Consider the following 26,982-nt stretch of genomic DNA (forward strand, 5'->3'; position numbering starts at 1 on the left):
GTTGATAGAAGAGGCTAGCAAGGGTCGGCTCACAAACAGCCAGAGTCAGGGGTTTGTATTTTATGCAGTGAAATGGGAAACAATCAAGTTTATGTATTAGAACAACAGGTGGGCCGAAACTGGTTTGGCTCAGTGGATAGAGCGTCTGAAAGGTCCCAGGTTCAATTCCGATCAAGGGCATGTACATTGGTTGCGGGCACATCCCCGGTGGTGGGTGTGCAGGAGGCAGCTGGTAGATGTTTCTCTCTCATCGATGTTTCTAGCTCTCTATTCCTCTCCCTTCCTCTCTGTAAAAAATCAATAAAATATATTTAAAAAAAAAGAACAGGTGGTTGTTTTTAAATAGATTAGCTACTGTCTGGAGAATTGTAGATAGAAATGCTACTACACATATTATTGAGGTGATAGCTGATACAGGGGGAAGGAATTTGATGACATATAAAAGCAGGCTGGGTAGGAATTTCTTCTGTACTTAGAACTAGGTTAGAATTATACTGTGCAGAGGTGACAAAAGCAGAAAGGTCAAGAGGACACCTGGAACCAAAGTGCCTGGTGCGGCCATGCTTGATGAAATGCACACTGGTGAGAAGTCAGATCTAATCTGAAGTAGCATTCTGAAACAGCTGTGTTTAGAACTGTGTCTATAGGAAACAATTTAAACCTTAAGTTCTTAAATGTTTTCTTTTTATATATGTGTGTTTTTATTGATTTTGGAGAGAGAGGAAGGGAGAGGGAAAGATAGAAACATCCAGGATGAGAATCATTGATCAACTGCCTCCTGCACGCCCCCTACTGGGGTTCACGAGTCAATGCTCAACCACTGAACACACCGGCAATACTTGAATGTTTCCTAATAGGAATTGTTTGGATGGCAGGGGTAAAAATAGAACTGCCTTATATTTGTCTAATACATATACCATACAAAATGCTGCGAGGTAAGGACCAATTTGCAGACAAGAGGTTAAATGACTTGCCAAGTTACCTTAGTAGAGGAATGACTTGAGCTGACATGCAAGTCCATGTTTTTTCATCCCAGAAACAGACCAAGTTCAAATGGTTACAAATATTGCCAAGCTGTGACTTCCAGCCACACAAATAGCTATTCTATGAGATACAAGGGGATCAAGGCCCACACAATGAAGGCTCCGCCCCTTCCAATTTTCCCAGTGGGTTAAGTGATGGTTTTCCTTATCAACCCCCATGTACCTTCTGTCTCTACAGCTAAACTAAGATCTCAATATGCCTGTGCTTTTAACATAATTCTTAACAATCTGGATTAAAGCACACACACACACACACACACACACACACACACACACACCACCACCCCCAATCTTCACAATTATTTTTTACAGCCCAAAGTGAATTAAGAAATAGCTCATACTATTAAAAAAATTAGCTTGTTTTGGAAACTTTCCTGAAAGCTAACTTCAAATTTTTAAATGAGACTTTTGATGCAGGTTGTGGGCATTAATAATGGGGTTAATTTCTGATGGTAACAGTGACATTACTTGCAACTATAAAGCAAAACCTAGAACTTCGATAAAGAGGTACTCGTTTTTATGATCATTTTGTTTTAAAATGGAAAACTGATTAGGAATTTCACTGGTCTTCCTGAAGGATTAAGATACTATTTTAGCACTAGCTGGTATGTTCAGTGGTTAGAGCATAGGCCTGTGGACTGAAGGGCCATGGGTTCCATTCCAGTCAAGGGCATGTACCTCAGTTGCAGGCTCAATCCTCAGCCCCAATCAGAGCATGAGCAGGAGGCAACCAATCTATGTCTCTCTCTCACATCCATGTTTCTCTCTCTCTCTCCCGCTCCCTTCCACTTTCTCTAAAAATCAATGGGAAAAATATCCTTGGGTGAGGATTAACAAACAAAAAAGCTACCAATTGCAAAGGACAAAGGTAACATTTTATAACATTAAAGGAATTGTATTAAGAATTAGAATCATGCCCTGGCCAGGTAGCTCAGATGGTTAATGTCACCCCAACATGCCAAGGTTGTGGGTTTGATTCCCCAGTCAGAGCACATACAAGAAGCAACCAATGAATGCATAAATAGGTAGAACAACAAACTGATGCTTATCTCTCCCCTCTCTAATATCAATAAAAAAAAGGAAAGAAAAAGATTGAAGCCATTAAGACAAATACTAAACAACAGCTTATATGCATTAGGTTTACAGCCGTAGTAGGAAACAAAGGTATAAGAACATATCGATACAATTGGGGAACATATATACAAGGCTGTCAAGGTGGACCAATAAAAAGTTTTCAAACCTAAATTTGATGCAGACTTACGATATATAAGTTTACAATATAGGGGACAAAAAATATATGTTCAGTGACACCATCGGGTTACAATGAGCAAACTCAGAATATGGAAAATTCCTCAAGACAAATGATCCAATTCTTTAAATTACACGGTAAAAAAGATGGAGAATCTGTGACTAAAAGCAAAGCCACATATATAGATGTTATTTGAACAAACCAATTATAAAAACAAATCATTAAGAGATAATAAGGAGCCCGGCTGGCATGGCTAAGTGGTTGAGCATCAACCTATGAGCCAGAAGGTTGCAGTTTGAGTCCAGGTCAGAGCATATGCCCAGGTTGTGGGCTCCATCCCCAATGTGGGGGGATGCAGAAGGCAGCTGATCAATGATTCTCTAGTCATTGATGTTTCTCTCTCTCTCCCTTCCTTTCTGAAATCAATAAAAATATATTTAAAAAAAGGAAAATCTAACTGAATAGTAAGAGATTACTGTTAACCTTTTAAATAATAATAAAAGTACTATGGTTAAGTTTAAAGTTCTTACCGTTCTCTTGAATTGAAATATTTGGGGATGAAGTCATTTATCTGAGATTCTCTTCCAAGTAAGGGCGGAGGTGGAGTGAATTGGTGAGGTATAATCAAGGCTGGCTGACCACGATTTGATCTGTTTTTGGAGCTGAGAAATGGGTCCTCTACTAGTTCTACTTGATATTTCCCAGCATAAAGCTTAAAATTATCTTTCCAAAAAAATATATTTTAATTCAGGTAGAGTGGTGTAAGTTTGTAAACCTCTTTACAAGAACCGAGAAAACTAATAGCACAAGACAAAAATTAGGGCACAGGGGGAGATATCCTTGGCAAAGCTACCTCTGACATATAAACCTTAACCCCCATGCAGGTGTACCTCCACATCTTCCATCTTATAATAGTGGAATTTCACACATCCATAGTTATTTCAAAACAAGAAGGTAGGTAAAAACTTAAATCACAATTGAGAATTCAAGATTAATCTCTTGCCCTAGCCCGTTTGGCTCAGTGGATAGAGTGTTGGCCTGTGGACTGAAGGGTCCTAGGTTTGATTCTGGCCAAGGGCACATGCCCGGGTTGTAGGCTCGATCCCCAGTGGGGGGTGTGCAGGAGGCAGCCGATCGATGATTCTCTCTCATCATTGATGTTTCTCTCTCTCCCTTCCTCTGAAATCAATATATATATATATATATTTTAAAAGATTAATCTCTTAAATAGGAACTTTGTTGACATTTGCCTTTGCCCTTCTTCAATGACTGCCATGTAAAGGAAAAATTGTTCACTATTTAGAGGCAGTCTAAGTTTAAGCTCTACAGAAATACTATTAGAACATGTAAAACACACTTTACCCTCTCAGAAATTACTCATTCATGCTAGGCTGAATTAGTTTTTAGTTTGAAACAGAACGTATTTGAGTAGCATACCCAATTTTTATATCCAAAGGAATCTTGTTTCCTTCAATGTAGCTGCTTTGTGAAGCTTTCTACTTTTTCCAGCTCTACTGCCTGCCACTGGTGAAAAAGTTTGAAAACCTTTGGAATCTTCTTCAGAAGCTGTAACTATTTATTTAAAAAGAAGAAAACATCCTTAATGGCATTAAGTCTTCATCCCTTTGTGGGTGTATTTGATTTTTCCGAAACAGCAACAAATCATTTGGAGCCATATATAGTGGACAAGTAACCAAGGTGGGTGAAAAAAATGTAATGGAAAACCTAATCCTATATAATTAGAGGAATGTGCAAATCGACCAAACTGTGGAACTACTGGTCGCTATGACACGCACTAACCACCAGGGGGCAGACGCTCAACGCAGGAGCTGCCCCCTGGTGGTCAGCACACTCCCACAAGAGGAGCTCTACTCCCCAGAATCTGGCTCAAGGCTGGAGAGCACAGTGGTGGTGGCAGGAGCCTCTCCCGCCTCCACAGCAGCACTAAGGATGTCTGCCTAGGGCTCCCAAACTGCAAGAGGGCACAGACCGGACTGAGAGAACCCCACCCCCAGTGCACAAATCTCATGCACGGGGCCTCTAGTGCAACTATAAAATACTGCAACATTTTATTACAGCCTTTTAAAATCTCTAAATTCGCTTCCAAAGTATTGGGAAAATAATTCTCAATGTAAGTAATTTGAAAAATATTCATTTGGATACACAACAATGGCATTTTCAAAACTTCATTTTCCTGGTGTCCAGATTTTACTTTATCAGCCAACCAGGTTCTGAGGGCCTCACCTCATTATTGAATTATCCTAGCCTAGACAAAAATCACTAAATACATAAATTAAAAAAAAAAAACTTTGAAGCTCAATAGTTGGGTCTGACTCACCGTCATGTTTAAAGTTTGGGTTTGATCATGAGGACAGTTCACTTTAGACATAGTCCTTAAAACTGACTTATCATTTAATGTTACACTCCATTTTCTTTTTCCATATATACAAAGAAGACTTAAGAATTGTATAATCTCAAACTAGCTAAGAATAGGTTTGCCAGAAAATCAGTACAGCCATTTTACTAATAAAATTTTGCTCATTTAAATAATTTATTTAATAAAATATTTGAAGCAGTTTAGAAAAACAAGATTTGTATTTTATTTTCTTGTAAAAATCTTTACACATGCAGACAAACCAGTGTTAAGAAAGTATTCACCATCATTTAAACAAATAACCACTTAAATAGAACAGTGTCTGCAATTTTATCTGTATAAAAATAAGATACATTTTTACAGAATTCACACTCCAGTTCTTATAGCAATAAACAATACACAACTATAGTAAGTACAATTGAACCTGACCATGGTTTTCAATTAGATACTGCTAGAGCATTTTAATGTGCAAAAAAAAAAAAAAGAAAATTAAAAAAAATAACATAGTTCTTTTCAAGAGAAAATGTCCTCAGTGTTTCTAGAGACCTAGAGGGCTTTAAGAAATCAAATCCTAATCAGTTTGCTTTTAATGTTTTGATTGTGAGTCCATACATCACACTGCAGATAGGTAAAACCAGGAATTGATGCAGGCTCAACCGAAGAAAGTCAGCGCCTGTGCCTGCCATGTCCTGAGCGGCTGCCACCATGGTGCTTGCCTTTATGGGACCTCTCAAAGGAGCGAGATCTTTCACGCCTGTCCCTATGATGTCCCCTTTCATGCCTGTGTTTCTTGGCCGCATCTGAGTGATCCCGAGACTTGCTCTGAGATCGAGAACGAGACTTTTTCCTTTTATGACCATGTCTATTTGAACTTTTTAAATCATCTCTGGTATGCTTGGCCTTAAGGTGAGGAGAACCATGATTATGATGTCTTCTTGGGCTTTCACTGTGACTGCGGGACCTGCTTCTTGACCTCGAGCTGTATGTTCCAGATCGACTCCGCCTATTATTGTAACTTAGATAATAAAAAGTTGAGATTTAGATTCAATTTTTGCTGGAAACGTATTATCTTGGTGGTGTTAACAGGTTCAAAACAAAACTATCAGGCCTGTATTGACAACAGGCCAGACTGAAGACTTTTATTAAATTTCTCTCCCTCACTACCTTCCCTCGAGCCTGTATTAGACAAATCTTAAACAAATGTAAATAATGTCTATATGCCAAGGAGAGTAATTAGCAAGTTTTACAGGATGTTCTAGATAGCTATGCTTTTTATTAAGTATTTTCCATACATGAAAAAGAGCCACAATCTAATTATAAAGCTAATTAGAAGATTCTTTGGCTACGGTTGATTTATTGACTAATAAGTGATTAATGAAATAGTCCATTTTCTAACTGAAATCAGACAGAAAATTTTTTCACACCTAATTTGTTCAACTTTTTTTATAGAGTAACTTTTTGAACACTCCAAATAAGATTGTTTTTCTAAGAGACTATTTACTTACTGTCTTCTTGGAGTATGTGATCTAGAATGTGATCGTGTTCTTGACCTTGATCGACTTGCACTTCTGCTATTCCTACTTCTCTTGCTGTCTTTCCTTACACTTCAAAAAACACAAAACAAAAACCCAGTATATTAGTTACGTACTTAGTGTGTTAGAAATTAATCACATATAAGATTCCTGGGGCCAGTTCTAACTCAAGTATACTCACCCATTATAAGGGCTTTTGGAAGCCTGCTGTCTGTCTTCAGGTTCTTTTTTGACCATCTTCACATTAACGGAGATCGGTGACTTCTCTTCAGCCTTTACTTCTCTTGGTGATGCTTAAACAAACAAACATAATAAAGACATGTTAACTACTGGATTTAACAGAGGGTCAAAAGTTGTTCGTACATATAATTCAAGTATCACGCTTTCAAGTATGTCTTTAGTTAACTGTCAAGAGAAAATAGTAATGGCTTCTTAATATCGTTTCCTTGCAAATGTTAAATGCTAAAACATTCTAACAACCACACACCTTCAGTGCCCACCTCATTTCAATTCTGAATAAATCTTACATGGTTTAGAGGCTGGAGAAAATCCACCAAGGGTTGAAAGGGCTGGAGTTCCATCAGGATTCAATCCCTTTGCTTTTAATTTGGCTTCTTGTAAGGCCACTTTTCTTTTCTCTACTTCTTTTTCCAGCAATTCATAGTTTGGCTGTTGGAGGAAAATGAAGTTAGTATCTCTCCTTCACAGTTTAGAGTGTTACCACTGAGAAAGTATTAGCACAAACACGAGTAAACAGAATTACCTTTTTCCTGGTATAAAGCCTAAGAGTTTCTACACAGATATCCTGGATCTCCTCTTCAGTAGTACCAAAAAGGAGAAACCAATGGGGACGAGTTGGCAATGGAATCTAAAACAGGAAAAGAGTGTGGTTTAGGATAAAATGTTGTTTTTTATTAGGACTAATTTATCCCATAGAACAAAACAGGCTATCTAAACCTACCTGAAGAGCTCTAGCTGCAAGGTAGATGCAAGCACATGCTATAGTCTCTGGTTGAAATCGAACAAATACATTGGTTCGAAGACTGTCATTCATATAATTCCTGAAAAAAATTTTAATCATAAGCTCTGGACATAAACCAGTTTTAAAGCTTACATAAAATTGGAGACTCAATCTACTTTATTCTTTTTTCTTCTCATTCTTCATATTCTAGCAAATAACAATTCTTAACTCAAAAATCAGAGAGATAAGAATTTAACACTAGAACAATTCTCAGCTTTCCTATGACTAAATTCCTTTAAAGTAATTCTTATTATTCCAAATAGAACATACATGTAAAATTTTAAACTATATTTTTATGAAAATCAATGCTCTAAAAGTCAATTCTGAATAACTAGCTTCAGAAATGATAAACCACTCCAACAATACTTCAAGCCATTAATTATTGACCATCTCTCCTTTATCCACAATAAAAAGCAGTGTCAATCAAGTTCTTTCAAAAAATTCAAAGTACTGTGACAGGGGTAAAAAGGTAAGCACTCACCAAGTTATATTAAGAAAACTAAGTACTTCAGAAAATCTAAACAGGCAAGTGAAGAGCAATAAATATATAAAACAGCCTTGTTTATATACCTTTTTTGTGACTAAGTACAAATAAAAGCAATTAACTACTTCAGTTAATAAACTCTTGATTTCTTAAGTAGTGAACCCCCCCCACAACATTCCTGAAGTATTGAAAAAATTTTACAAATTGTTTAAAAGGTTAAACTACAAGGTTGTTTCTTAAAAATCCTTACTGTAACTGCTAAAATCTGTTTTACAAAACATAATTAAAAGTGTCATGCATTTTATAAAAGCAGTGAGACTTTTCCATTATTAATATTTACTGAATTCAAAAGAAGCATGGCAGTCATAAGTCCAGAACATAAAAATTAAGCCCTGTACACCTATTGTCTTTGAGACAGTAGTGATGTCTGGACCACAAATCCTTGTTTTACTTTACCTTTAAATAAGCTAGCACTCCAAATCACATATCTGTATCTCAAAAGTCCAAGTTATAAAGTGCTTTGAAAAATCAAGTACTTAATTTTGTTATTGTCTGCAATAGCCCAGCAGCTAGAAATTCATCCAGAATGGAAATGGTGCCCACTTTAAGCTACAAGTTGTAGCTTCCTTTGGTAGAATTCATGCTATACATACTGAAAATTGAAATCTAGTCAAACTCCTAACAAAAAAAAAAATCACTTAATTCATAATGGTCGGATAACAATCTATCAAAAATGAACTATTCATTTTGATAGTTACAGGTATACATTCAATACATAGGCATGTTGAATAGTTACTTCTAGAAGCAAATATACAAATCCTTTTGACACCCCGACAGAACTAGAAGATGCTGCCAGATGGATATGGACCACTTCAGTGAATCTCGGATGAGAGCTTGCACTGGATTGGCTGGAGAGCAGGGCAGCCAATCAGGCCATCCTGAGGTCATGGGCTGAAGTGCAGAGGGCAGAGTTCTATGACTTACCATCATGGACTACCCTTTAATTAAAGAGTAGAAAAAAGAACAAAGTTAAATTGAGTTCTCCATTAAAAATAATTAGTCAAGCCAAGAAAACAGGAAGCAGAAATAAGCATTATTTACCTTTTGATTAAAAAACAAAAAAAACAAAAAGCACCAAAAGAAACTCATCTCATTATTTTGGAAAGGGAAAAATGAAACTTACTTTATTTCTGCTTCTGTTTTCCTGACTAGGAAAAAAATGTAAAAAAAAACACCAAAACAACTTACCAGGCAGTTTGAACCAGGGTTTGATTACGTTCACATTCTAAGACTTGTAAATACATAAAAATGATCTGAAGGACAAGGGGAAAAAAACTCAGTTTAGCACATCGTTGGTTCTTTCAGAGTACAGAGTTCAATGCATATAAGCAACTGAAATGTTAGATTCAAGTTTTAATTCTTCTATAAACTACTTAAATAATACAGACCAATCTAAAATTTATCTAAATTAATGTGGGTTGTTACACTACTAGATTCCATAAAAATTGTTTTAAAATGTTTCAAGACTGTACAGGGGAAAAAAATTGGGAGTTATTTCAATAAAAAACAATACTAATTTTTCATGACTACTAAGTGGCAGGCACTATGTCCTGCAAACAAGATTATAGCATTTAATTTCCCAAGGTACAATTCTGTGTGTCCCAAACCCTAAACACTATGTTTTAAAAGTTATACAATGGGCATGATACATTGTAATACTCCGAGTGGGTATTATAGTAAGTAATCAAACACTGAATATTTCTATAGTGAAGTTTATCACACTATAAGTAGCTTTACCTCAGTTCAGATGAGGTATTTTAGGAACTGTATTTCAATTTTAGAGATATGAGATCTAAGAACAGAGATATCTGCCAAGGTCACACAGCTAATGGCAGAGACAAGTTCCTATTGCAGATAGTTCTGCTTTTAGGGTACCCATTCTTGTAACTATTTTGCTGTTACTTATGTCAGTCACATGCAAGCCAAGACTTGCTAGAGAAACCTTTGAACATTCAGAAACAGTAACAGTAAGCAGCCAACACAGCCTGAACATTTTACTATACAACAGGTAGCATGCCAGACATTTTTGTGCATATATACACACCCACACACACATATATATAGAATTTATTCCTTGGAATGAGTGATTTCATAAACTCCATTTCTAGGTAGGGAAAACTGGGTTAACCATAGAGGCAAAAAGGATTTATCAATGCCTACACAATAGTAAAGTTTTGAATCTGTCTTTTTTACTCCCATTTTTCTGATAAATTTCAAAATCCAAAAGGTCGCATTTAAAAACCAAGGTTAACTCTCAAATATAAACATATATTCATGTAAAATCAAAGTTTTAAGAAAACCCTAATACTTACGAATATAATTTCTGTACTCTGTAACTCACCTTATGGGGATGCTTGACATGAACACAAAATCCCAACTCCTTTAGCACCCTCCTCTCTGCTTTGATAACTTGATTTTTGGTGTTAATGTAGTTCTGATCAAGGATGAGGGGGCTTGGAGTCCTATAGTTTGTAAGAAATAAAATCAAAACTGTTTTGCACATCCAAAAAATTTTATTTGTGGCATCTCCGTTTTCCCTTCCAACCAACTATTGGCAACAGAAACCAGCTTTTTAAACTCCTGCAAACAAGTTAAGGCATTAATCTTGTGCTGTCCAAGTTATGCTAATTAAGTATATACTTTCTAGACTAAATTCCTATAGAAACTAACTCAACCCTGCAATGAAAATACTTCACTCTACTTCTCTTGTATTTATCCTTGGTTCTTTCATATGGATACTTTGGGTATATATGTTGCTTAACGTCAGTGACAGCTTATCACAAATCCCATCAGTCTCCAGACTCTGCAATGACAAACGAATGTGCTCCTGAAAATATTTACTATAAGACCTTGCAAGATTATAGTGATTTTACTCATTTTATAAAATACCAACTCTTGGTTACTTTATGGCCAAAATTAAAATTAAGGGAAAAATGTTGGGTAGCTTAATCCAGATTTCTCCTGAAAATGGGCAATTTGTTGAAGCAAACTGTTCTAAGACTCTATTTCTGTTAAAGAAAATAATCTGGAAACTACAGATTTAGTTTAATTACCAAAATAGTTTGTAAAATTAAATCAGACTAAAAATTCAAAGTGATCAATAAAAACCATGCCTAAATTTGGTTGAGTTGTAGCTATTAGGCAGTATATTTAGCAATGCAAGAGAAGGGCAAGACCGTAATGAGGTAACGAGGACAACACTCAAGGTCTCTGTGCCAGATTAAAGTTTGATAGCTTCCCAAGTTATGATACAGAAGGCTATCTATCAATCAGGGGTTCGATGCTTTAGAAACAGCACATTCAATTAAAAGACTATCTTATTTAAGTCTTGAAATGAAAAACCGGTTTCTTACTTTTATTTAAATCTTATGTTCAAAATTAGCTTCTTACTGAGAATTTTTTTTTGTCAAGTCTTGGACTTTTCATTTATAAGCCCATAAAATGTCCTAGTGTCCTTTGTTTGACACATTTTTAGACTGAACCAACAAAAAATATGTTTTTGTTAAGATATTATTTAAAATATTGATTATATGATACATACATATATATGTAGGATATTTAAATATTTTCCCCATACTCAATTATCAGCCAAAAGATTCAAGAGTTTCTGTCCTGGGCAGAACACAACATCTACTTTAAAAAGATAATAATAATAACTCTGAATATTACCCCAACTCACAACTCCTTTACCACACACAGCAAATCCAGAAAGATGTAAGCTAACACTTTAAAATCAAAAACCAATTTAAATACATCCACTTGAAGATTAGATAACAATGTGAAAAAAGCTGCATTAACTACCCCTGTAGTGACGTTATCAGAGTAGAAATCACTTATTTTCTCACATTTAAAACGATGACAACTAGAATGCTTGCTAGGCTATTTCAATTTTTTTTAGTCAAATTATATAAAACAAGACAAAAGCTGGCAAGCTGACAAAATGGAAAATAGCTGTTAAGATTAACAATGCTGAAAATGGCCTTCACTCAGTTCAATTCCTATTACAGATATAAAAGGTATGAGGAATGAGGCCATCAATTGCAGAGTGGGCCGATTTCTAACATAGTATCAATGAATCCATTTTTATTAGGACAATAGGCTACAAATTAACTATTCTTTGGAGGGGGGAAAAATCAATTTACCCCAAGAGCAGTAAATGTATACATGAAAGCATATCTCAAACAACTTAAGGTTTATTATTTTTCAGATTTCATCATGACAGGAAATTTAGAAGTTAAATCCACCTCAGACTAATGTCTCCCTCAACAGGCATTAGGAGAAAGACCTTCAGTGTTACAGGGGCACCCAGAACTTTAACTCTTAACCCACTGCAATTGGGACAGCAAAACTGCACCATTAGAAACCATATAAAAGCAGTTTTGTCTCATTTCCCATTTCTTTTGAGTAAATTCATTTATACATCTTACTAAGCTTGCTTTAAAGGTTTCCTTCAAATTCTGTTAAAATTCATTTTTCTTATAATTAACCAGCTAAACACTTGTTCCAATTATGGCTACTCTCTGGTGGTAAATCAGGCTTAATTATCAATTCTGCTTAAACCACCTGTTATTTTCATCTACTCTGCCACAATCTTTACTTTCCCTCTATTTTCCTGCTCAATACACAGAAATCTGCAATACTACTTCAAAGGATCATTCCAATAACATCAAATGATTAAGGAAACCAAATCCATTATCCACTATTAATTCAACTACATACTCAACTTTTTGCTTAGGCTTACTAATACCTACAGTTTTCAAAGTTAACTTAGTGGGTGTATAATTTAACACCTTCATTTTTGTGCAGAATTGGGATTACCTCACAAATCAAGGAAGGCTCAATAAATGTGTAATTTAAAACTTATATTTTGTAGAAGAAACGTGTTCGGATAAACAAAAGGTTCAAGAAAACTGTCTAAGCAAGTGGTTTCCTTATATTAACATAGTATTAATTAGTACTTTCTGTAGCAACAAGCACATTAAATTTTATTAAGGTTTGCTAGAATGTCTTCCTCTCCAATTATGTTAAATCTCCTTTCTGATAAAAGTTTGAAGAGGTGGCATTTTAAAATATCTCTTAAAAAAGAAATGATCTATTAAGAGAGGAAAAAAAAATTTTGTTGTCATCTAACAACCAAATCTAACACTACCTTCCCAGCTTTAAAAGTTTGTCATACTTTTCAAATTGATTTATATAAAAAGAACAATTTTCAAATTTTAGTCTTAGTAGGAAATCTTGGGCTTTGGTCATTGGAAGTTTATTATCTGCCCTCTTAGGACAGCTATATTTCTATTAGCATACACCTTGAAAAAAAAGAAATTAGGATCAGGAGATGCAAACATGGTTAAGTTTCACTCATGTAGTATGAAAACTAGTTCTTCAAAGAACTATACTATAGTTTACAAAGAGTGAGACTCCTGCTCAATACACAGAAATCTGCAATACTACTTCAAAGGAACATTCTTTTTTTAGCAGTGTTTAAAAACAAAATGAAGACCACCATAAGAGCCATAACATAAAACTGTGAATGGAGGCTGGACTTAGGACCCTTCCAACTTTCATCCATAATCTATATACATGTTGAAAATACCACACCATATGTACCAATGAGAGTGGTTGCACCAGTCTGAAGATGTCTTCTTTTAGACAAACAAGCCTTATCTTTGCAAGTTGTAAATTACACGTTTATTGAGCCTTTCCTTGAAACCACAGAAAACCCTATTTGCTGTGAATATGTTCCACCCCAAAAGCAAATTATAATTGGAAACTATTAAATTCAGCCATTTATTCTGAGTTTAAAAGACAATTACCAAACTACCAAAAAAGTCAAAGGGGGAAAACAGTCAAATAATACAGAATGTGGCTTGGGCATTGGTACTTTCTAAAAGTTCACCTGGTAATCCTAACGTGTAGCCAGGACTGAAAAACAATGATCTAAAGGCTACAAAAATGATTCCTCCTTTGTAATTTTCTAGCTCACACTACAATAAAGCTTTCATAAACTTCATTAAAATAAATTAACATTAAAATAAACTGACATTATTTTACCAACTAAATATAATACTGATAATACTTTCTAATGACAATAATCTATGAAAAGAAAATATTAAGTAAGCTACAATTATAACTTGGACAGCAAAGATTAAAGCTTATAACAAGAAACAGGAGTTTTTCTAAATGGTTCAGCAGTGGCCAACCTGTTAGTCCCCGATTCCAGTGACCTATTCTCAGAGCACTGGCTTCTCCTTGGGGATTTTCCATACTTCACTCACTGTTGCCATGACGACAGCTTCATCGCTATGTACCACTCCACATCACCCAGGCTTTGGTAAATGTAGCTGGTCGCTGTATAGTCGGTTGCAAGGGAAAAAAGAGTTGAAGTTAATAACATATACAAGTTACATGTCTGAGTAAACTTGTAATATGCATAGAAACTTTTACATCCTGCTTAAAAAAAAAAAAAAGGCTTCCATGCAATTAACTCCTTTTAAATTTCATGCTATAGTCACTTCTAAGATCGAGACAAAAATCAGTCTCTCCGTAATGACCCCCCAAAAAAACCAGTTACAGACACAAGTCAGGTGAAATGTTTTACATTCCAAGATTTTTATGGTTAAGAACTACTCTCTGAGATGGAGGAAGAATGCTCTAAGGCTCACAGAAAAATTTCAAAGTAGATAATCATTATTAAGTGATAAGAGTTGGCTCAATGGTTCAAAGAATAGAAAGCTATTTCCTTTAAGCCAGCACAGAATCCTTTCACTGAAGAGCCTTTTTACTAGAGTTATTGTGTTTTAATCACCCTGAAGAATCAGCGAGGTATCTAAATGTAAATTTTAGCTCAGACCATACTAAATACCAAATTGAAATCTTCCCCAATTTCCAGGAATTCCTCACCAAGAAGCTAAAAGACATTTTAAAATGAAATAAAAAATTAGTCTATCCCTGAATATGGTTAGGGTGAATGAAGAAAGATGGCAGAAAAAAAAATGTAAGAAAACTGGAAAAAAAAAAATGTTGTGAAAACTATCTGAAGAGCAATGTTTCAGACTTTTTAACTAATCGCTTTAAGGTTACTTTTCTATTTGCTTGTCTCTGAATAGTTCTATTATGCCAACCTACAGATTCAGCTGATTAAGAAACACTCAGATAGGCTACGTAATTGGCACTAACCAACACCCAATCCCCAAAACAACTTAAAATCCTTTTATAACTTCCTTTCAAACTCCATACAAGTTTATCTAACATCACAATTTCTTAAAAAGTGAAAAGACCTAATCTATTCCAGCTATCTCCTTCTGCAGCATGTACTAGAAGTCACCTGAAGTGCTGCAACCAACATTTTTGGTACTGCCTCATATGAACATGTAAGTCCACATACAGTGTTATGATGTAGCCACAACAACTATAAGGCACTCTTTTGGTCTCTATTTTCTTACAAAGGAAATTAAATGGGCCTTATCTAAATATAACCCAATCAATCAAGAGTTATTTTTCTAACCCACTCACTGGGACTTATCTGACCAAGACAAAATACCTGTTTAATCCCTTTGACTTCAAACTTTATCATCCTGCAGTCCTTTCAGATCCGGTATATCGTAGTTCAATGTTGAAGTACTCTAACAAAAGCCAACCTCAATTGATCAAGTGTTAACTGGGACTTCCGAGTAGAGAAACAATCTACACAAAACTGTGCCACGTTATTAACTTGAACTGCAGTTTAAACTTCCAGCCTTCAGTCTTCCAGAGAGGGATGAGGAGAAACAACTTACAGAATACACTCACACTTGAGCCAAACGAATTCCCTTTCTTGTTTAATCTTAAGCCACAGGACTGCTTCACAGCACTGTTAGGATTGTCCATAAATGCAACTGCCTCTACAAACTTTAGATAGCTGGTTAATTGTGGGGGTTTTTTTTGGTTAAGTATCAGTGTGCTCCTATGTGAATTTCAACACCTAAATAAGTTTTCCTGTGCGTGGGTTTTAACTTGAGAGGAAAGAATGTTTTGATTTGATGATTGGTGTGCACAGTACAGTAGCAGCAAGAGATGTTGTGCTCAATAATGCCAATCTTACCTTTTTCCTCTTAACTGGCGTAGGTGGTGAAATACATTAATCACATCTCTTATTCTTCTAGGTGCTTCTTCGATTTTTGATGCAAGATTAATACAAGCCATGGCAACAATCTGAAAGAATAATCCAATAAAACGCTGTTAGATGATGGCTCTATCTCCTGCAGTTAGGAAAAAGTGCTCCTCCCAAAATCTAACGAACTTATTTTGAGGAAAAAACTTTAGGAGGACACAATTAGGACAACCTCTGGTGAAATAAAATTAAGATGACATTTCCAAGCCATAAGCTTCGGGGGCCACGTTAATACTGTGATTTATTTTAATTGCTTAATTCCTCCATTCTGAATCCAGAGTCAAGCCCAGTCTCATAGGACTTTCGAATTCGGCTGAAAATTCTAATTATTGATTAGATCCATTTCCTGGATTCTAGGACCTAGAACATATTCCAAAAGTCCCTACTACTTCCTGCGGAGTGAGAACTAGGTACAAAGGCTTAAAGGAACCACTTTCTTTCTGGGAAAGCTAGCTGCTAACACTGACCCCCCTCCTCCCCCGCCCCCGCGCCCCCATTTCCGGACGGAGAAATCCTTTTTCACTCGCCCCCGCCGTCCTTACCTCGAAACTGTGCTTGACGAAAGACTTGGAGTAGAAGAATCGATGGAACAACACCTGCCCCGTTGCCATCGCCACCTGCAGACAAGAGAGAAGAGCGGAAGCGCGAGGGTCAGGCGGGCCCGCACCAGGCGCCGCCGCCATTTTGTGCCGCCGCTCGCTCCCCGTCCCTCCCCACCGCGAGCACCGGGGGAGCCTCGCCTCCCCGCCCACCCGCCCCGGCTCCGGCTGGGACCCGACGAGAAGAGGCCCGAGACGGCCATTCCCCGCCCCTCCTGCCGGCATCTGGTGGGAAGGGGATACCGAGGGAGTGGGTAGCGGGGCGGGGGGAGAGGCGCGCCCGGCGGCCCGGGCCCGAGCACTGACCTGCGGCAGCCGGAGGAGGATGCCGGCGGCTTGGATGAGCTCGCAGCCCAGGATGCGCAAGTCCGTCTCGCTGAACAGGTCGAGCCCATCCTGCATGGACGGGGTGGGCGACAGCCGCTCCTCCGGGATCAGCGAGTGGTCGATGGTGAGAGAAACTTCCGAGTAGAGGCGGTCCCCGATCAGAATCCCTCCCGACGTGGTCGTCGTGGTCGTGGTCGTGGTCCCCGAGCTGGAGCCGCCCGCGCTGGGGGCGGCGGCCGACGAGGTGGCGGCGGCGGCGGCGGTCGCTGTCGGGTGAGGCCCGGACGCCATAGTCTCCGCGAGCTGCACGCACGCCCGACGCAGCCGGAACCCGGAGCGAAACTAACCAGCGTCCTCGGCGCGACGGATGTGCCCGTGACCGCCGCGTTCCGAGCCGCTTTACGCAGCGTGCGCTTCCGCTCTGACGTCACCACGCCCAGCGGTGCGAGCCAACTAGTCCCTCCAGGTCCCCGCCCCCCAGGCCCCGCCCCCACCCCGCCCCCGCCGGCGGCGCCTCCTCCCCCGCGATCCGGGAACTGCGGCAGAGGTGTGGGACCCTGGAGTGAACTGGGTGGCCTGTCTGCTGGGGCCCCCAAAGTGGTCAGGGTGGCCCCAGGGTCTTTTTAGCTAAAATAGGTCCAGACTGCCTTGTCTGTAGTGTTTTTAGCCGCGATAACAATGCGGGCGTTGTACAAGCTTACCTTCCCCCCAAGTGAGACTTGGCAACAGTTACAACCTCTGCGCGATTTGGGTAATTTGTGTGGAACCTGCGTCCCTGGGCTCCCTTCACTCGCCCTCTCCCGAGTGTTAGCATTTGCGGGGCGCGGTGTGCCAGGGGAGCCCTAGGGGAGGGCTAACCCAGATGTGTAGGGACAGACACGCTTGCAATTTAAAACGACCCGCGAGGAATCAGGAGAGGAGTGCTTTATGGCGTTTTTAGGAGACAAGGAATCTGAACCGCATCGGTTCCCCAAAAAATTGGTCGTGGAGGAGCGCGTGGTAGGGTGCAGGGTGCAGGGTGAAGGCTTGATGACCGGGAGGGCGGCTGCTTTCGCTGCCTGGGTTGCGAAACTCAGGCCCACAGGGCAGCAGCGCCCAGCCCTCGGTAATCTGGAAAATCCCTTCTTTCCAAAAATAGCCTGGGGATGAGAATTTTACCGAGGTAATCTGATTGTGCCCGGAGAGCCTGTGTCTTCCTGGGTGGTTAGTGCAATTAGATCGAGTGGGAGAAGTTAGTCTCATATTTTTTTTTTCCTCTCTAATGTTGGCTAGCAATTCCCAAAAAGTTCTTAAAATTTGAAGTCACAACAATGATCCTGAGCCAAACTGCTTCGTCTAGAGTTGATCTTGGTTCACTTCATCTTTTTATCCCACTCTGGAACTTCTGAGACGTTGTCCGGGGATGAGGTGCCCCGTTCCCTTTCGGTACATAGCTAGGTTTTAAGGCTTACTTCGTTTAATTATGAAAAGAGCCCTGACTCTTGGATCGGTAGGGCGAAGGGAGTTTGAATACACTTCGGTTTTGGCAATGATGTCAGTAAGGCAAAATATACTCAAAAACTCACTTTTGAAAAAGCATTGTCAACTCTACTTAGTAAAGACTGACCAGTAGTTCTGAACCCTGGCTGCACAGTTGTACCTTCTGGGGAGTTTTTAAAAGAAGCTGGCTGAGCCCTAGCGGGTTGCTCAGTGGTTGGAGTGTCGGCCTGAGGACTGAAGGGTTCTGGGTGGATTCAGATCAAGGGTATGTACCTGGGTTGCAGGCTTGAGCCCCCGCAGGGTCAGGGCACATGCAGGAAATAACCAATGTCTCTCCCATAGATGTCTCTCTCTCTCTCTCTCTCTCTCTCTCTCTCTCCTCTCTCTCTCCCCCCCTCTCTCTCCCCTCTCTCTCTCTCTCTTCCCCCCCTCTCTCCCCCCCCCTCTCTCCCATCTCTCTCTCTCTGTCTCATCTCCCCTTCCTCCATCCCTCCCTCCCAACCTCGTTCCCTTCCACTTTCTCTAAAAATCAATGGAAAAAATATTCTCAGGTGAGGATTAAACAAAAAAAAAAAAAGGAGGGGTGGAGAGAAATACTGAAATACTAAGACCTATTCAGAGTTATAAAGGGTCCAGAATTGAGGAAAACTAAGCATATGTTTTAATTGTCTAAAAATAGTACTAGAAATGAATTCAGGCAAGCGAAACTCTTCCATTGGGAAGGTAAATGATTGAATTTTTTTTGTCACTTGAAGAAAAAAATGAAATGGAAAGTCTGTAATAGAATTTGTGTACTAGTATTCTTTCTCAACAGACGTCCTACCAGTAGGCCCTTAGTTCACCCAGGCCTAAAAGGAAATCAGTGATGATAACTAAAGTTGTGTTTCTCTTTCAAGACCTGCAGGCTTCAGATAGTAAAGGGACAAACAATGATATTCCTGATGCTTGTGGTTGTTAATTCTCACCCAAGGATACTTTTCCATTGATTTTTGGAAAGAATGGAAGGGAAGGGGAGAGACAGAGAGAGGCACATTGATTGGTTGCCTCCTGCATGCACCCAGACCAGGGCCAGGAATGGAGCCTGCAACCGAGGTAGGTGCCCTTGACCGGAATCAAACCCAGGACCCTTCAGTCCAAGGGTCGATGTTCTAATCACCGAGCCAAACCGGCTATAGGGCATCCTGATGCTTAAATCAGTTCTCATTCCATTAGCCTCTCTGGGGAGCATGTTTTCCATTATCTAAACTTTCTGGTTCTTTAATTCTAAACTCACAATTGGAATAATTTTATTAGTTTCTTCAACAATCAGTTATTCATCAGTAGACCACCAGAATTTAATAGCGCAATACTGTAATTTTGGCTAAGGGCAAATCTTCACCTTAATAAAGAGGATGGTACACATAAAAACAAACGTCAAGGTGACCAGTAAGTGCAAAAAGCAGAAAAAGGGTAAGTCATCCTGGTTAATGTCATCAGGGAGAATTTATATAAACCGGAGAAATTACTAATCAAGTGTCTGTTCACAGCAGATATCAGAGTATCTGACTTTTTTGTGAACTATTCATATAGTTGCATGACTAATTTTCACTTAGTCCGGTGGCGGTTATTTTATCACTTTCTGGTCTAGTTGCTCTCGTCATTAGAAATAGTCGTTTTGAAAATGACATCTGTGTAATTCACTCTTGGCATATACTGCTCAGAAAATCTCATGGCTGCACTTGCCTGGGCAGTGTGCTGCTGGGTCTGCCGAGAACTGGTTCTAAGACTTTCAACAACCAGTTTTCATTCCTTGAAGTTTCACTGGGCCCCTTGAGGGTCTAAAATTCTTTTGAATTCTGGTCATCCAGACATCTTGAACCTAAACTCATCTTTGGTTCCTAATTCTTCTTCATTCTATTTTGGTTACTTAGTCCTATTGTTCCTTCCTCTAAGGAGATTGTTCTTGAATCTGCCTGTTCGGTCTGTTCTGCCATATCTGCCATTACTTCATGCCTGCACCACTACAACAGTTTTCTTTCTTTTTTAAAAATATATTTTTTTATTGATTTCAGAAATAAAGGGAGAGGGAGAGAGAGATAGAAACATCAATGATGAGAGAGAATCATGGATCTGCTGCCTCCTGCACGCCCCCCACGGCGGATTGAACCCGAAACCTGGGCATGTGCCCTTGACTGGAATCGAACCCAGGACCCTTTTGTCCGCAGGCTGATTCTCTGTCCACTGAGCCATACCGGCCAGGGCATACGACAGTTTTCTAAACGATCTTGCCGCCATTCTCTCCCATCCCTCCTTCATCCTGGGAAATTGGTAACTATCAAAATATCAGTTTCTTTACCCCACTTCCTCAAATTAAAAACTCTGGAGATAAAAGATAGCGCTCAGACACCTTTTGGAAGTTGAGGCTTTCTACAATCTCAACTTACCTTGTCATTCCTTTCCTTATTGCATTATCACCTCACCTTATCTCCCTCCCTCCCCCTCATGTCTCTGCCTGAACCAACACCAGCCAGACCTGTCTCCTCACTGACATGTCATTTGCTTCCTGATTTCACACTTTCCCTCATTCTGTTTCTCAAGCCTGCAACATTCTTCTCCTGTCAATCAAATCCTACCATTTTTTAAAGATCCAGATGAAGTTCTACCTTTTGCCAGAAGCCTTCCCCACCCAATCTAGCTTTCATTAATTTTCTGTCTTTGGGTGCTCTCAAAGTATTTATGACCTCTAGTATACATTTTGACACACGATTCCATACTATTATGCATTGTTGTTTGACCACTTCATGGTGTGTGTCTTGATTTTTTAAAACAGTGCCATTTTGGGGTTTATTTTGTATTCTCTACAGAACCTGGTAGACACTACTATATGGTAGATACTTAAAACTTTTGCACTGAGTTGTATGTTTTTCTCCTCATGCCTTGCTTGGCAGCCTGGTCTTGCCTTTTCCTTTCCGTCCAGGGGCCCATTTCACCCTCATCCTACCACACAGCCCTCTCTCCCTAATAGAGAGCTGCAGGTCCCCAGCATCCTGTTCTCTTTGCAGCAGTTGTAACAGAGCAGCCATGTTCCCACTTCTGCTCAAATCCCTGTCCTCACGGTGGGCTGGGTAAATAGCCCACGTCTGTTCTATACCGGCACGGGCTGCAGAACAGGAGGCCGGCTGGAGTTGCTATAACTAGAGAGTTGCGGGGGAATGGGAGTTCACCAAAAGCAATACAGTGAAGTAGTTTTGTGTCTGAATGTGGACATAGGCTCTGGGACGGTTTTTGGAGGTGTGTCCAGAAATCAGGCATGTGTGACTAAGAGTTAAGGCAGTGCCAATTTAATAAGCTAAATTATAAAACCAACAAAACCCCAGGTTTGCTTTGGGAGCTAGCTTAAAGTTAATATCTCTCCTCTTCTTTTTCATACAAGGACACTAAAGTCCTAAGAGGACACTGCAAATAGTAGATACACAATATTTGCTAATGGCAAATGATCCAGCCAAGCCAGTCCTTGAATGGATTCACCCTATAATATTTAATGTCAGAAGTTGACCAACTACTGACATGGACCAAGAAATTGAGAAGCTTAGCAATAGAGAACTACACAAAGTAAAAGGTAAAGGCCCCATTCCTATCTATTTGTACCCCCAATCTTTCACCAAAATTATCTAAGTACCTTCCCCAAGGTAACAGCATGATGTCTCTCCTTCCAGATACATACATTTCTCTATATAATATATACATATTGTTAATTTCATATAAAAGGGAGCACGCTATATATATCCAACACAGTGCGGAATGGTACTTCTATATAATCCAATAAAGATGAATTGTCACTAAAATAAAAATTTTAAATATATTGCAAATGCAGGCCTGAAATGCTTATTATTAGATCCAGCGGCCATACAGTTACTGTGTCAGATTGTCATAACAGCTTCTAGATATTTACTCTCAATCTCCGTACTTACCTCACTGAGGACTCATAACAAAGTTGGGTGCCAGTCTGTGGGCCACCCTTTGAGTGGTATTACTCTTTGAATTTTTTTAAAAAGAATATTTTTTTTTTTTTATTGATTTCAGAGAGGAAAAGAGAGGGAGAGATAGAAACATCAATGATGAGACAGAATCATTGATCAGCTGTCTCCTGCATGCCTCACACTGGGGACTGAGCCGAAACCCAGGCATGTGACTTGACAGGGAATCAAACTTTGACCTCACTGGTCAGGCATCTCTTTGAATTTTTTTTTTAAATAATGTGTGTGTGTGTGTGTGTGTGTGTGTGTGTGTGTGTGTGTAACTATAATTGCAATTAATTTTTTTTTTAATTTTCCCAATTCAGTCTGATAATATAAGTAGGTTCAAGGTACAGAAATGGTTCTTCGGATGGGTTAATTTTGTAAACAAGCAAACAATGTGGCAAAAAAAAAAAGGAGGTGATATGTGATCTGGCTTTTAAAGACTGCATGGGCATTTGTCAGAGGAATAAATGTGGAAGAGCATCTTAGGCAGGAGAAACAGGAGCCAGGGGGGAGGTATGAGGTTGCTAGGGGTATTGAGAAATATAGGGGACATCTGTTGTTTTATCCCAATATTCATTCGCCCTTCTGTTTTCCCTTGGGGACCCATAACTTCTCTGTCCTTAGTGTAGGTGGTTTGGGTGGGGCTGACCTTTCCCCAGCTCAGGAACTAATCAGCATCGCCCAGCCCCTTCACTTCCTCTCAGTGATTAGTTCAGAATGGCAAACAAGTCCAGGACTTTTGCTGGAACCTTGGCCAGGGCTGGGGAGAGAAGTAATTATTCCTGCTGGGATTGCTGAGAGGAGGATGTAAGCTCAGAGTTACAGACTGCATGGAGAAGAGGACCAGTTTGAGAATGGAGCCAGCAGAGAAGAAAAGCAGAACAGAGATAGAAACCCAACCCAGTGACGTCATTTATGGCCCTGCATGCAGCCATATCCTATATTCCATCCCTGGGATTTTCAGTTTCATAAACAAATAACTTCCTTTTTATTCATTTACTCTTAAACTCAACTAAAAGACTTACACAAGGAATATTACGGAGTGATAGAATATTGTGTGTGCGCGCGCGCGCGTGTGTGTGTGTGTGTGTGTGTGTGTGTGTGTGTGTGTGTGGCTGCAGAAGGAGGCAGAGCTAGAATATGAAGGGCTGAGAAACAGGCCCTCATTTCTGGGGGGCTCCCAGCTCCCAGGAGCTCTGGAGGGTGTAAAGTAGTGATTACCCCAACAAGAAGCTCTAATATTAAGAACATTAACTTCCTCAAGCTTTTCTAGTGGTTTCATTTTTGTTATGGTTTTGCTCTGATTGGGGCTAGGCAATTAAAGGTAGAAAGGACCAAGCAGGCTCCTGAAAATAACATTTTAGAAAATTATTCCATCTTCCTTTTAAGGATTGAAAGTTAATTTTGAGTAATGAAGTAGCTGACCCTGTTTAGTACTCTTTTCTATTTACAATAAAAATTCAATGCAAGCAGATTTTCAGTGCAGAAGCTTTTAGGAATAATAAGAACCAGCTTTTCTGAAGCGTCCTACACAATTAGTTTTCTCAGCAGGAACAGGAAGTAACTGGGAACCTGAGGATCACATTTAGCCAGTGTGCACATTATAAAACAAAAACAGAGGAGCCTCGCCCTAGCTGGTTGGGCTCAGTGGACAGAGCCTTGGCCTGCAGACTGAAGGATCCTGGTTTTGATTCTCGTCAAGGGCACATGCCCAGGTTGTGGGCTCGATCCCCAGTGGGGGGCGTGCAGGAGGCAGCCTATCAATGACTCTCATCATTGATGTTTCTATCTCTCTTTCCCTACCTCTCTGAAATCAATAAACATCTTTATTTTTTAAAAAAGAATTCTCAATTAAAAAAAAATAGAAGAGCCTCTCATCAAGTCCTCTGCAAAGAGTTATCATGTCTCTTTACCCTAGAACAGTGGTCGGCAAACTCATTAGTCAACAGAGCCAAATATCAACAGTACAACGATTGAAATTGCTTTTGAGAGCCAAATTTTTTAAACTTAAACTATATAGGTAGGTACATTGTTATTTACTTAATTAGGGTACTCCTAAGCTGGCCTTTGCTAAAAACTCAAGGGGCCAAAGAGCCACATGTGGCTCGAGAGCCGCAGTTTGCCAACCACTGCCCAAGAACAATTCCCTAGGGTTTTTGTCTTTTATGATGCTTTTCATGATTTCTGGCCAACTCTTTTGCAGCATGTCCCTCAATTTGGATTTGTCTAATTGTGTCTTTATGATGAGATTCAGGTTAAACATTTTCCCAGGAATGATGTTGTATCCTTCTTCAAGCTTCACATCAAGGGGCACACAATGTCCAATTTTTTGGTTAATTTTGGTCATTTGGTTACTGTGGGGCCCACTAGATTTATCCATTAAAAAGGTCCCTTTACACCTTTGTAATTAATAAACAGTCCGTGGAATGATTCTTTCACAATAAATAGCATTCTTAATAACAGATCTTACCCACATTATTTCAAAGAAGAAGAACTGTCCATAATGAAAACCTGTAGCGATAGAATTATTCCCACAAACCTCTAGTGCGTACCCAGTAAACACTTATGCTTGGTGTTAAGACCAAACTGCTAGGAGCCTAAAGAAATGTCTTTCTGTGATCTGTTGGCCATTTTAGAACTTCGGAAATGTAATGGTCAACTCATTAGAAAGAAACATCTGAGGATAGGGGAAAAAAAGACTAAAGTGATGAAGACTGAACAGAGTATACCAAATGCTAAACAGAGTCCATGAAATGCTAAAAGAAAGGGGGAAAATACCACAGAACCCAGGAGAGTCGCAAAAACCACATTGTGAGGAAAGGAACGTTCAGAGATATAAAGTGACTTGACGAAGATTTTAGAACTATTTTTCTTTATTTTTTTATTTGTTTCAGAGAGAGGAAGGGAGAGGGGGAGAGATTGAAACATCAACGATGAGAGACAATCATTGATTGACTACCTCCCATACGCCCCCTACTGGGGGGTCGAGCCTGAACCTGGGCATGTACCCTTGACCGGAATGGAACTCCGGACCCTTCAGTGCACAGGCCAAAGCTCTATCCACTGAGCCAGACCAGCCAGGGCTAGAACTAGTTTTCTGATGCCCAGTCGGTATTCCTTCCATGGCAGCACCCCAGGCTCTGTTGCAATACCGGTTCACAGGACAGGCGCAGCATTTGTTGGGACGGGTGTAACATCTGTTATCAGTGAAAACAATCCATGAGACTCATCTCACTCTGTAACTGAAAGCACACACTGTCTCCAGCCCCACCAGAGGGTGCTTTAGAGGACATGTTACTTGGATGGACTAAAATCATGTCCATTGGGGACATTAAACTCTCTGAGACCCAGTCTACTTTTGCCTCAAGGAAAAGGTGTCCTCCCAGCGACCATGACACCTACACACCACACACCCGGATATGGCTCATCTGCCACACCTTGGGCCTATCACAGTACAATGTGTTTCTAGTCACAAATACATTTCAGAGGAATCGAACTCCTACCTCCCGAGAGTAAGCTATCTGCAGCTGACACAGCCTGCCTTTCCTGCGTACAGTGTTTTCCTATGGATCACCGGAGCCTTGCAAACAACCCAGCTACTCCCTCCCGTGAGAAGTAGGCATCAGCGTGAGATGTCGACTGAATTACTGGTTTGTCTTTAGATTTAAGAATGCCTAGTGCAGGCGTCCTCAAACTACGGCCCGCGGGCCGCATGCGGGTGTTTTTGCCGTTTTGTTTTTTTACTTCAAAATAAGTTATGTGCAGTGTGCATAGGAATTTGTTCATAGTTGTTGTTTTTTTAAACTATAGTCCGGCCCTCCAACCGTCTGAGGGACAGTGAACTGGCCCCCTGTTTAAAAAGTTTGAGGACCCCCTGGCCTAGTGTACCCCTAGTTTTCAGAACAGAAAGTAAGAATCCTCTTAACACATGTTCACTCACTAGTTTCCATTCATTCCTCGAGTCCCAGCGGGACGACCCGCTACTTCAAACGTAAAAGCTTGGATCTGGAGGCGAGCTGTGTTAGGCGTTGTTGTTGGTGAATCATGTGATTTCTTTTGCTCTGTGGACACTGACACCCCAGCCTGGTCTCTCCCTGGGGCTGAGCAAATTCAGGGAGAAGTAAAGTGGCTGCGGGGAAAACAGAAGCTGGAGACGCTCCCTTCTCACACTCGCTCGTCTCCAAAGCTGTCATTTGCCTTTGGCTGGCCCCGCTCCTTCTCACTAAGCCACCTCACGAACACCCTGCTTGCTCGATGTGATTTCACGACACAGGTATCAGGACATCTGCAACATTTACACAGGGACCCTGGCGGTCCATCAGTCCCCACAGGCCGAAAGGGAGCCTTCGGGGCGGGCTTCCCGGGAGGGTGCAGCGTGGGGAGAAGGACCCCAGGGGGCTGCTCAGTTGGGAGTCCTTTTCCCCTTTCCACCCGGTGCCCACACCCAGGCGCGGCCGCCCCCCCCCCCCCCCGCAAGCCTCACGGGGGCACCTGCGCTCGGCCCTGCCACGGAGCTCGTGCCAGGTCTGGCCGGGCTGCCAGAGGGCGAAAGGATTTCGCAACGGCCCAGAGGGAGGAGGCCGGTCCCCCGTCATTTCTAGGAAGCCTCAGGCCTCTCAGGCCGCAGGGGCTGCCGGGAAGGCCGCTCACAAGCCGGAAGAACTGCC

General features: G+C 40.3%; 1 protein-coding gene, 1 long non-coding RNA gene and 1 pseudogene across 6 annotated transcripts; 1 reads left to right on the forward strand and 2 right to left on the reverse strand.

Moving 5' to 3' along the window:
* Positions 1–3,695: 3,695 nt before the first annotated feature.
* Positions 3,696–17,197, reverse strand: CCNL1 (cyclin L1). Of its 5 annotated transcripts, none has more exons than XM_054713666.1 (11): positions 16,815–17,197; positions 16,452–16,526; positions 15,841–15,950; positions 10,105–10,225; positions 8,952–9,016; positions 7,160–7,259; positions 6,962–7,066; positions 6,726–6,867; positions 6,380–6,491; positions 6,172–6,270; positions 3,696–3,864 (listed from the first exon to the last, which is right to left on the reverse strand). In XM_054713666.1, the coding sequence occupies exons 1-11, from the start codon at positions 17,124–17,126 to the stop codon at positions 3,852–3,854; spliced, it is 1,254 nt and encodes a 417-aa protein (XP_054569641.1). In that variant the 5' UTR covers positions 17,127–17,197; the 3' UTR covers positions 3,696–3,851. The 5 variants fall into 5 exon arrangements, 4 of the variants coding, with proteins under 4 accessions (XP_054569641.1, XP_008140449.2, XP_054569640.1 ...); XM_008142227.3 differs by lacking the exon at positions 3,696–3,864 and adding an exon at positions 4,869–5,681; XM_054713665.1 differs by lacking the exons at positions 3,696–3,864; positions 6,172–6,270 and adding an exon at positions 4,869–5,681.
* Positions 17,198–24,884: 7,687 nt separating this feature from the next.
* LOC114231844 (small nucleolar RNA SNORA2/SNORA34 family) lies at positions 24,885–24,994 on the forward strand (annotated as a pseudogene).
* A 117-nt stretch (positions 24,995–25,111) lies between these two features.
* Positions 25,112–26,982, reverse strand: LOC129147720 (uncharacterized). The gene is made up of 3 exons (XR_008554988.1): positions 26,807–26,982; positions 26,256–26,415; positions 25,112–25,512 (listed from the first exon to the last, which is right to left on the reverse strand). It is a non-coding gene; the product is annotated as an uncharacterized LOC129147720 (long non-coding RNA).

The sequence above is a fragment of the Eptesicus fuscus genome, chromosome 3 (genome assembly GCF_027574615.1).
Source record: "Eptesicus fuscus isolate TK198812 chromosome 3, DD_ASM_mEF_20220401, whole genome shotgun sequence".
NCBI lineage: Eukaryota > Metazoa > Chordata > Mammalia > Chiroptera > Vespertilionidae > Eptesicus > Eptesicus fuscus.